An 11853-nucleotide genomic window follows, 5' to 3' on the forward strand; every position below is an offset into this window, starting at 1 on the left:
GTTTGGGTTTGAAGTATTTGGTAATGCTGAGAGTTGGTGGTGGCTTTTCTTGGAGGATTTAGGATGTTTTCCTGTGATTTGAAATATCAAGATTTGATTTTTATGTGTTGTATTACATCATATTTGTTATTGTGGGATTTGATGGACCGAAAGATTGATCTGCTTCTAGCCAATCAAAATATGGATTAAGGCAAATTGGTTCTTGATTTGGGATTTTGCAGGAAAAATTGAACTTGAAAGTTAGATCTTTAATGCTTCTGTTGATTGAACCCAACAATGGATAGTGATAAATCTTACTAAAATGGATTTAGATCAATCCTGTTTTCCTTTCACTCTGGCTCATACTTAAAGATTATATCGGAAGCTAAATGTTTTCTTTATGTGCTATGATAATTGAATTGTCTTTTCATAATGGTTTCATATAATACTAATCTAATGCTTCTTCATTATCTTAAAGACGAGATCAACGAAGATGTTTAAGTTTGGCTCTGAACCTGTATTGATAGGTCAATTCTAATGGCTGGTTGAATATAAACTGGTGAACCCAGTTCAGAACTATCCATTTTGAGGATCATATTCTGTCATATAGGCTAGGTCTTGAAAGTTTAAGTTATATATAGAACAGTGATTTAACTCTTTACACAGTCTAGGGACAGTTAGACTATTTAAATTTGTTAGACTATTTATGTTGGATCAGATATGTGTGATTCATTTCACCCTTTCCTACTACATCAGTGTAGATCTGTTTCTGTGCATGTCTGCGTGCTTTTTTACAATTTTCACATTTTTATTTCTGGTTTTCTTCTAGATGCCTTCGATGCACTTGATCCCAATGGGAACATCACAATAAAGTGGGATGTCATCAGCTGGACACCAGATGGATATGTTGTAAGTAGTAGTCTCTCTCCTTTCCCCCACCCCTCCCCCATCCACCGTTTTTGTCAAAACCAATGTGGACTAGAACAACCAGTCTGCATCTATAGCACTGAGTTTCTCAGTTTGTTTGACAATTGCCTTTCCACTCATTAGTTGTTTCAAGTGTTATTGCGTGTTAACTTAGTGCATACAAAAAATTTTGTTCTTTAGCAACAGCTCTATCCTTTTTTGGATGGAGCTCATCATAGTCCGCATATAACTATACTTCTTTTTCTCCTTATTAGTATCAACAAATTGCAAGTTTCTGATCATTATTATTGCCAATGGACAGGCTGTTGTGACTATGTTCAACTTCCAGCAATATAGACATATTCAAGCACCAGGGTGGACTTTGGGATGGACATGGGCAAAGAAGGAGGTGATATGGAACATGATGGGAGCTCAAACGACCGAGCAAGGAGATTGTTCAAAATTTAAAGGGAACATTCCCCATTGCTGCAAGAAGGATCCAACGGTGGTTGATTTACTGCCCGGAACTCCTTACAATCTGCAGATTGCAAATTGCTGCAAGGGAGGAGTGATCAACTCATGGGGGCAAGATCCTGAAACTGCTGTTAGCTCATTCCAAGTCAGTGTTGGTGCTGCGGGAACAACAAATAAGACAGTTAGAGTTCCGAAGAACTTCACCTTGAAGGCACCAGGGCCTGGTTATACTTGTGGACCAGCTAAAATTGTTAAACCCACCAAGTTCGTTACTAATGATGGGAGACGAGCAACACAGGCCATGAGTAAGTTACTTGGCTCGAATCATGAATTCTTTGTCTTATGGTCAATGACATCTAATTCTAGTTGTTGAGATTTCTCTTTGCCCATGAAACAATTATGAAATTCTTGAATACCTTCCTCTTTAAAGGCTATTATCTTTTCCTTGCAAAGCATTTGCATTATTCTTTAAACACCTTAACTACACTATCTTTATCATTAAGATTTTCATAATTACCCTGAGCATTAATTTCTAACTATTTGTGTTGTTGATGACAGTGACTTGGAATGTCACATGCACATACTCACAGTTCCTAGCTCAAAAAACTCCTACATGTTGTGTCTCCCTCTCATCCTTCTACAATGACACCATTGTACCGTGCCCAACATGCACTTGCGGCTGCCAGAAGAATGGCACTCAGCATGGAAATTGTGTAGAGTAAGTCCTGCAAAACACGTCTTTTTCCTTCAATTTTTTGGCATAGTTTTGTTCTTAACAATGTTGGTATTTACTTCCATCTTTTGCTGCTCGCAGTCAAGACGAACCACACCTTGCTTCAGTTGTTTCAGGCCTCGGAAAAAACAACTATGCTCCTTTGGTTCAGTGCACAAGTCATATGTGCCCTATTAGAATTCACTGGCATGTGAAACTCAACTACAAGGAGTATTGGAGGGTGAAGGTCACTATAACTAACTTCAATTACAATATGAATTATACACAATGGAACTTAGTTGTCCAGCATCCCAACTTCGACAACCTTACTCAGTTATTCAGCTTCCATTACAAGTCATTAACTCCTTATGGAGCAATAAGTAAGCTTTTTATCTATTATTATAATTAAAGCTTTCATGAACTAGTCGCTACTACTTTACTGTTAAATACATTCGATGGATTTCCAGCAGTATCGTTTCACTACTTTAAAGAATTTCATTTCATGCTTTGGGTTGGAAATACTATGATTTCCGGATCAATTTAGAGATTGAATGATATGGCTAACCTCCTGGAACTTTTACAGATGACACTGCTATGCTCTGGGGTATGAAATTCTACAATGATCTGCTCATGCAAGCTGGTCCATTAGGAAACGTGCAGTCCGAGCTGCTATTCCGCAAGGATTTATCGACTTTCACTTTTGAGAAGGGGTGGGCTTTTCCACGCAGAGTTTATTTCAATGGGGATAATTGTGTCATGCCACCTCCTGATTCATATCCTTATATGCCAAATGCTGGTAACATATGGAAGGTTTCTTCGCTAAAGCTAGTGGTAACACTGATGCTTTCTACGTTACTCTTCTTTGCACTTGTCTAGAAACCTCTCATTGGATAAACGCCAAATGCCTTTCTCAGTAAGTTATCATCTTTGGGTTGATTAGCTTGCTCTAATGAGGAAACTGATTGGAGCGTTGTATGTCTGAACAGTGATGCTGACCATTCTTATGGATCGGGTATACTTGTTCATGGCAAATATTAATTTCCTCTGCATGCTTTTAAGGGCTGGTGGAATTGGTGCCACAATTTTCATTAAGCAGTTTGTATCAAATGTTTTTCTTTTGTAGTAAAGTCATTTTTGTTATGTAGATTTTGTTCAATTCACAGTGATCTCAGGGTGTATGAGAATAAAGACCATTCAGAAGCACAGATACAGTTAATTATATGATATTCTTTAGTTCTCTTATTTTTCTGCCGCATCACACGATGTAACCACTTTTTGTATCTTGTAAAAAAAGATTCTTTGCAACACAGTTGCCGATTTCGTTCTCTCCGTAAATTTTGAGCCTAATCTGCCATTATTATCAGCTGTCATAGCCTGTGTTTTTACAGCATATTAGTGGTACATTCTGTAATGCATGTGTTATTTTCTGGAGTTAATAACTTAAATAGTCATTTAACTTTGGATTTTGTCATTAACTTTGAACTTTACTCAGAAAGTCACTTAACTTTATGTTTTACTCACAAAGTTACCCAACCTATTTTATTATTTTTTAAACTAATTTTTGCTTATGTGAATTTTTTTTTTAATAACAAATTCTGAAAAATACAAAATATCCATTTAGCAACCCTTTTACTCTTTCTTTCATTTGATACCAACCTCTAGAGTATTTCATTTGATACAACTGGTGGTTTTAGTCCTCTGGGTAAACCCTTACTGGAGAAATGTTTGGTTTTATTTTTTCGAGTATTTCATGTATTCATGTTATGATTATTTTGCTCTCAAATGTAGGCCTAACTTATTAAGCTCAACTTTAATTACGTAACATATCATTATGCAAATCATGGGTTGTTTTGCTTTGTAACTTCAAGTTTATTAATACTAGTGAATTTTTATTGATTTGCACTTACTAGAATAATATTCTGCCTGCCCTATATATGATTTGTGTATATGCATACAAGATAGAGATTGGAACATCGTTGTAGAGTTTTTGAACTGGACTATTGAAAAGGCACAATATAATTGAAAATGGCCCTCCAAAAATTGTGTAATGACTGTGTGAACTACTACATACAGCTAATTATGACCTATGTTATTGAATTAGCATTGTTGTACCTTGAAGATATGAATATGAAGATAAACAAGGTTGTTTCATGCAAACTCTTTTTATTACTTAGGATATTCTTGTATTGTGTATTAGGATATGATTGTGATATGATATGGTCTCTTTTGCCTCTATACCAATTTGAAAGAGTTTTACTTCTTTTTCTTCCTATAGAGTCTAAAACAAATCACATCACGACTTCTGTGAAGTGTGGATACCCGGCATGATATTTTTGAAACACTGAATTCTATGATCTAGGGGAGGGTGGTGTGTACGCAACTTTACCCTACTTCATGAAGATAGATAAATTGTTTCCAATATGTGACGTAATTTCAAGCACCCAAATAATTTTCAGAAGACTCTGTCTTGATTAGAATATGTGCCTTAGAAAAACTTGATGCTTGTTTTTTTAAAAAAAGCCAAACAACTTAACGTGTTCTAAAATAAATTTGTGAGAGTGATAACATTACCGAAGTCAGTTACAAGACATCGGTGTCTGTCTAGGCAGGCAGTAGAACAACACCTAGGGCTTTCACAGGGTCGTCCTTTATGTTGAACTTCTTACTATTGACAAAGTCAGTGAAAATTCAAGAAATGACACAACAGATGAGTAAATAGGAGAAGAGGAAAGATGAAAAGTGGAAAGGAAAAGCTGCAATGCAAGGGGAATACAGGATAAAGGGTAAAAGGGTCATTAGATTAATATTTTATATTTTTAAAAATTTTGTTAATAAAAGAAATTATACTGGTTTAAAATATAATAAAATAGATTGAGTGACTTTGTGAGTAAAGTCTAAAGTTAAGTGATTTTCTGAAATAAAAATGTAAAGTTGAGTGACCATTTAAGCTATTAACTCTTATTTCCTGTGAAATGTTTGCTTCTTTAGCAATTTCTATTATTCTGTGAGCTTATCAATGAGGCAATAAGGATAAATTTAGGAAGAGTCAAGAGTGTATGATAAATGACTTTTTTTAATAGCTAAACATTTTGAAGTAAATTCAGTTAATTACAGAGTAAATGTTCCTTCGTTTCGTTTTAGTTGATCCTCTTTCTCAAAATATTTATTTTAATTTAGTTATTCATTTGATGAAATTAAGAGGATTTTATTATATTTTTTCAATACTACTCTTCACATTAAATGACTAAATAAGGTGTATTTACTAAAATTTATATTTTCAAAGCATAATTAATAAGACTAATTTGATAAAATAACCTACTAATTAATATTTTCTTAATGGACGTGCCAAGTCAATAGGTCAACTAATATGAAACAGAGGCAATAGTATTTGGGACTGCGATAAATTCTCATTCACAATCGCAGATGGTTGCAGAAACTGTTCATGATGCAGATTTATTCTATTAAGGAACCTTTATGTACCTGTGATTTCTTAATAAATATATTCCCCGTATAATTAGTAAAGAGAAAAATCGATGCAATTTAAGCAAAAAAGTCATTTTGATGGCTTGGATTTTGCTTGGAAAACATCAGCATTGGAATACATTTTGTATATGACCTAAGAACATTTTGGAGAGCGGGAAGATTTATGTGGAAGATGAAACAAGAAGGTTTTATGTTACTCCATTTGGTTAGATGAAGGAAATGTAACCACTAAACTATATATTTGGATGATAAAAGAGTGAACAACGCAACGGGATTTCAATCTGGAGAGGAAGACAGATTTTTTTTTTTTGGTTTCCCAAGGTATTCCAAAGTCTGTTCTTACTGTCAGCGCACTAAACAGTAGGGAACTGGCCACAGAATCGAACGAGGAAGACAGATTTAAAAATGAGAGAAGAATAAGATATTTAAACATAGAGAAAAGGATCAAATATACCCTTCTACTTTTATTAATTCGCTAACTTTGCTCTTTGTTGTACTATGAGGCTATTTATACCCTTAGGAGTCGTTTGGTAAGAGGGTTTATTTTTCTAATCCATGTACTAAAATGTAGGATAAATTAATACAATATTTGGTAGCAAATAAGGAGTAATGTATAACTAATACATGGATTAGTTATACACCCTATATGGTATTATAGGGTGTCTAACTAATACATCCAATTTGGTTGGATTAGTAATCCATGGATTACAATCCATGGATAAATATTAATAAATACAAAAATGCCCTTAAATTCTTTTAAATGTTTTTTAAATCTTTTTTACTTTATTCAATATGAGTTATTTCTTTTCAATTTTCAATATGATAATATTCCTCTAGATAATTTTAATCATTAAAAAAACTACTCCATTAACTTAGAAAATACTTGTTTGTCAAAACCCGAAACAAATTGCATGGTTGCATATAGCTTTAATTTTGTAAATAGAATGTATCACAAATAAAAAAAATATCTTAAATTTAACACTTTACGGAACACAATTTTATGTTAACAACGATGTAATTGTCTTATTCAAAAGTTACACGTATCCCCTCCAACTTAAGAACACCACAAAGTGCGAACAACAAGAAAATAAAGAAAAGATAACAAATTATTTTATTTGTAAGTGAATGATTAAATCTTAAAATTCCAAAATAAGTTATTACTATAGTTATATTGTTGATTTTTTAAAAAAAAAAAAGAATAATAAAGCTTTGCAAAGTAAATATACAAAGTTATTGTATGTCAAGGGTTTTTTTGTAAACAAATAATATTCTTTTTAAAATATAACAATACATATTGTTTTCAATACATCAAAACAAACACTGCATAAAAAATAATTCCAGCATTACTAATCCAGTATTACTAATCCCAGTACTACTAATCCCAGCATTACTAAAACACCCTATTAAGTATTATCTTATACACTCTACCAAACGACCCCTTAATGTTAGCAAACTTGTCAAATGTACTCTTCAACTTAACACTTTTTCACATTCATATCAAAATTGCCCCTTTAAAATTGAAATCACCCATTACAAATGGATTCTCATTTAATTTGACCCATAATCTACAGAAAAATTTTAACGAAATAAAATCAAATTAACGACCCTAAAGAGGGTGAACTCCAGATTAAATTACTCTTTCATGGCTGAAAAAATTAAGAAAAAGAATTGATATATCATCAAACAAATTAAATAACACTATATTAAAGAATCACACAAATTTTAAAGTAGTTTTACTTTGAATAAAGAATCATAATTTTACGAAAATCGGTCAAATTAATTCTCATCCAAATGAATATATGGGAGCTGGGCTTTTGTGGTTTTCCATGTTTTTGAAAAATGGTTCCACCATGCCTTCATTTTCATCGTCTTCGAGCAAAACGGAGTGAAATAAGTTCAATTCCCAATTTTCTCGCCATCAGCTTCACCACATAACCACTGACCTAAGACTTTCTCACAATGGATCTAAAAAATACCAAAAAAAAAAAACACGGATGAAATGCACAAAAGTTTAGAAAGGGAAGCAGATTCCTCAAACTGCTTTGTACAATCTAAACATCATATATTAAGCAAATCAAGATAATTTAGCTATAGTCTTTGCCTTCGTTTAGCTATGGCGAAGAACAGAAACAAGAAGAGAAATGGCCCAGCTGTAATGGATGTTTCCACTGACCAGACGATCACGGGTCCCCAGGCAATGGATACTTCGGAATTAGCAGCTCCAAAACCAAATATAGGTAGATCATATAGAAAAACCAAGGAAGTACAGATGAAAATAACGAAGAACGTCAGGAAAATGAAGGTCATTGCAAAGGCTATTTTAAAAAGTGAGAAATTGGTGGAAAGAATCACTAGGAGCGAAGGTAAGATAGAAAGAACTAAAAATGCCAAAAAATTATATCAGTACATAGTTCTTTTTTATAATTTTAATTATGAATGAATGGTGATTTTGTTTTGTTAATGTTCTCATCAAGGGCATTTTTGGTTTGTTGATTAGTTGAAAAGTGTTAATCAACTAATCCTCTTTCCCTATATAACTGAAAGGGGCAATTTTGGTAAGAAAGTGAAAAGTGTTAAGTTGAAGGATATATTTGACAAGTTTGTTAACAGTGTGGGTATAAATAGACCCTATAACAAAGGACAAAATTAATCAATTAATGAAAGTAGAGAAGTATATTTGACCCTTTTCCCTTAATACACATGCTGTTTTAGTGGAATATATATTATTTCTCTCTTTTTAATTAAAAAATTAAAAATTGTAGTATTTTGCATAGTAAACAAAGAATTTCTACAGGCCCACAAATAGCAGGCCCAAATAATTTTTTTGAAGCCCTTCTGGTGATAGAAACCCTAACGCTAAACCTATAAGAACAACTGCTTCGTAAACTATAGTTGCATCTCTCATTTGCCATTCTTGTCTGTGCTTTATTTTTTTGGCTAACTAGTCTAGTGCTAGTATATCATAAGGGCAATCAATTCTTGCCTACAAATTTCACTTGTTCTTTTTGTTTCTTGAAAAAAACTTTTGATTTCATTATTTTTGCTAGTTTATGGTGGTTTTGGGAGTTTCTCAGTGATGAACAACACGGATGACGAGTCTGATAATCCATTCTTTTAAAATGTATGAAGACAAATCGAGGCATTTGTTTGAGAGGAACTCCAATCTCCATCAGCCCTTTTTCTATTTTCTAGTTTTTTTTTTTAAGTTTTCGTTTAGTAACATCTCCATTTGTTCGTTTTTTTTTTTAAAAAAATTCTTAAATGTCCGTGTAGATTTAAAAATAAGTATTTTTGATTTTTATATTCAGCTCAACAGTAGTGGTTTTTCTCTAATTTTCTTGATGTTAAATGTAGATTAAAAAATTGGTATTTCTTGGTTTGTTTGAGGTCAGCAATTTATTTTGAATGAATTTTACGTATGGATGTGATGAATATTTCCCCAGATGATCGAAGCTGAAATTACTGAGCGCTTTTTATGTATTTTCTCCTTTTGGGGGAAAATCCAAGCCAGATATTCTGATCCATATCTCTTTCTTTGCACTTTTTAAATTTTTTTGTTAATGTTAAATATGATTCTAATTCAAGAAGCGACTGAGCCTGACATCCATGGAGTTCAATTTTCATGAAGTTCTTATAATTTAACAAATATAAATTTTACTTACCAATTAGAAGGCACCAATCTTTATCAATATGACATCAATCTTGATTTTACTCAAATGCTTTGGAGTTGAAAGTAAGCAGAGATTAATAGGTACTTCTATGATGGATAAAACGAGCCTCGTTTGGCGTGAGTATTTCTGGAAATAGCTTAAGGCTTTGAATTCTAATCATTAATATTTCTGGAAATAGCTTAAGGTTGTGAATTTGAGTCTCTTATTAAGAGGATAAAATGAATGGAAGTTTGTACCGAGTTATCAAAATAAGTCAATTGATGAGATACGTATTCTAATTCTTTTGGCCTTAGAGAAAGTAATGAGTAATTCACTCTAACCCTTGAGGTAAATGACACCCCCAAAAAAAAATACGAAAGTTGCTATTGTTACACATACAGAGGTGTATTAGATTGGTTTGGTTTGGTTTATTAAAAAAAAAATTAAATCAATCATGTTGAATTATTAAAATTATAAATCAAATCAACATAAAATTTATTTTTTAATTTAGATTTTAGTCTTTTTTGGGTTTTTTTTAATAATATTTATTTTTTATAATTATATTGTGATTAGATCAAATATGTTTTCACTTATATTAATGAAAAATTATAATTATGAAAAACATGAGGAGCGAAAAATTATTTTGAAATTAAAAAGCCATAATTGTGAAAAAAATGAAGAATAAAACTCTCTTGAAATTAAAAAAAAGTTAGATGAAGAGTAAAATGTTTAGATTTTAAGTTTATATTGAGTTTTGAATAATTTAATTAATAATTAATGAATAAATATTATAATTTAAAGGCTCAAATTTAAATATATATCTACATCTACTTTTAAATTATTAAAAATTACTAAATTACTAAAATTAGTTGAAAAAATATTTAAAAATTAGATTCTAACTAATATTTTATATATAAAAAAGTTTAAATATTATATTTATACTATATTAAAAATGCGAAGAATCTTCAAAATGATGTTTGAATTTTTTGTTTTTCATTAGAAGCTTCTGCAATAGATATAATTATTTATTTACCATTTTTTTCAATTTATTATTTAATTGGATTAAAGACTTTTAAAATATATATAAAAAATTTAATAGTTTCTAAAATATATAGAAAGAATTCCGATAAACTAAAAACTTGTAGTACTTCATAATTTAAAATTATAAAGAAGAATAAGTAGAATATTATGAATAAAATTGTAGGATAAATCAAAGTTAAAAAAAATAAAAATCATTGTGCACGTGAAAAAAAGAAGGCAAAAAAATTTATATTTAATTATATGATTTATAAAAGGAAAACTTAATAAATAGAATAAATTTAATTTATTGTTTCTACGCATGAGTTTTAGGATTTTTATATATTTGTTGATTTTGATTATTTAATCTAGGTAATATTTAGTACTTCTAAAAATAAAATTTTGCGTTATATAAAAAATATTCTTTATAATTTTATTTAAGTAATATTTTAGATCAAAATTTATACAAAACAAATTTTTATATTGTACTTTTGTTTTTTATTTTAGTTTTGATTTACGTCTTTTCTTACTATCATTATCATCATCCCTTTTGCCTTTATTTATTTCTTTTAAATCATACCTTTAAAGATTATATATGAAGAATAATAATCAACAATTGACATTGATTTTCTCTTGTGATAATTTTTTGCATTTCTCTTTTAGTTGAAAGTTTCTAATCGAAAAATTAGATAAGTATATTACCGTCGAATGAAGTTGTCAAAAATTAAAGGTTTATTGCTCTTTTTTTTTTTTTTTACTTTCTTTGCGTAATCGTGACATAATTTTGATTACTGTAACATAAAAAGGGCTCCAATCCCATTTTTCTTTATTAAAAAAATTATGTCAAGATCACGAATTAGGATAGGAGATTAAATTCTTTTTTATTTATGAGTCATATTTTTTGTAATATCGCAACTTTTATGTACAATTCAACCACTATAGAAATCCATATTATTTCTAAGTAAGACATATTAATTGTTATTTATGTTAAAGAAAATCGTAATACTAATTTAGGAGAATAACATAAAAAAGGCGGCGGAAGTTCAAAGAACAAAACAAAATTCAAGCAAAAAAGTTGTTTGTAGTATAGTCATTTTCACCAATATCACATTATGCATAGTACCCTCCTCTATCGAAGGTTGGGTTTGATTGAGTTGATTTTAGTTTATGTGTGAATGTTTTGACTGCTTGTAATCACATGTGGATATTTAATCCTCATAATCTAAATTTAAAGAATTGATGATATGCAGCCAAATACAAATGTAGAGGTAGGAATTCAACTAAATATAATTCAAATATCTACTTAAAAAATCTGACTATATAGATTTGTTAGATTTGAGATATGAACACGAAATTCGATTGATATTTATGTAAGGAGGAGGATCTGAATGCTTATATATAAAAGATTGTTATTCAACATTCTTCATCACAAATTTTTAAGGTATTATTCTCTCAATTATTTCTGCCTTCGACAATACTACATTTTTTTCTCTAGGAATGTTTCTTTAATCATCTTTTATGCATGTAATTGATAAAGTTTTAATTTTACTGTTGTGTCCAATTTTAGTCCTTTTTTGACATAAGATTTGTAAGCAAGTAATGTTATTATAATTAGATATCTTTGTAAAAATT

General features: G+C 30.6%; 1 protein-coding gene, 1 long non-coding RNA gene and 2 other non-coding genes across 4 annotated transcripts; 3 read left to right on the plus strand and 1 right to left on the minus strand.

Moving 5' to 3' along the window:
* Positions 1–808: 808 nt before the first annotated feature.
* LOC107858725 (protein COBRA) lies at positions 809–3313 on the plus strand (the record flags this gene model as incomplete). Its single annotated transcript, XM_047406421.1, is given in 5 exon segments — positions 809–888; positions 1208–1664; positions 1918–2077; positions 2174–2451; positions 2655–3313. Coding segments are annotated over 5 exon segments (1268 nt in total), but the record flags the coding sequence as incomplete, so codon positions are not given.
* Positions 3314–7228: 3915 nt separating this feature from the next.
* On the minus strand, positions 7229–9614 carry LOC124895907. Its single transcript, XR_007052072.1, has 2 exons — positions 9217–9614; positions 7229–7519 (listed from the first exon to the last, which is right to left on the minus strand). It is a non-coding gene; the product is annotated as an uncharacterized LOC124895907 (long non-coding RNA).
* On the plus strand, positions 8623–8710 carry LOC124896465. The gene has a single exon (XR_007052827.1). It is a non-coding gene; the product is annotated as a small nucleolar RNA SNOR75 (small nucleolar RNA).
* LOC124896431 lies at positions 8973–9079 on the plus strand. Its single transcript, XR_007052794.1, has one exon. It is a non-coding gene; the product is annotated as a small nucleolar RNA Z103 (small nucleolar RNA).
* Positions 9615–11853: the final 2239 nt, after the last annotated feature.

This window comes from Capsicum annuum, chromosome 2 (genome assembly GCF_002878395.1).
Source record: "Capsicum annuum cultivar UCD-10X-F1 chromosome 2, UCD10Xv1.1, whole genome shotgun sequence".
NCBI classification, from domain to species: Eukaryota; Viridiplantae; Streptophyta; class Magnoliopsida; order Solanales; family Solanaceae; genus Capsicum; species Capsicum annuum.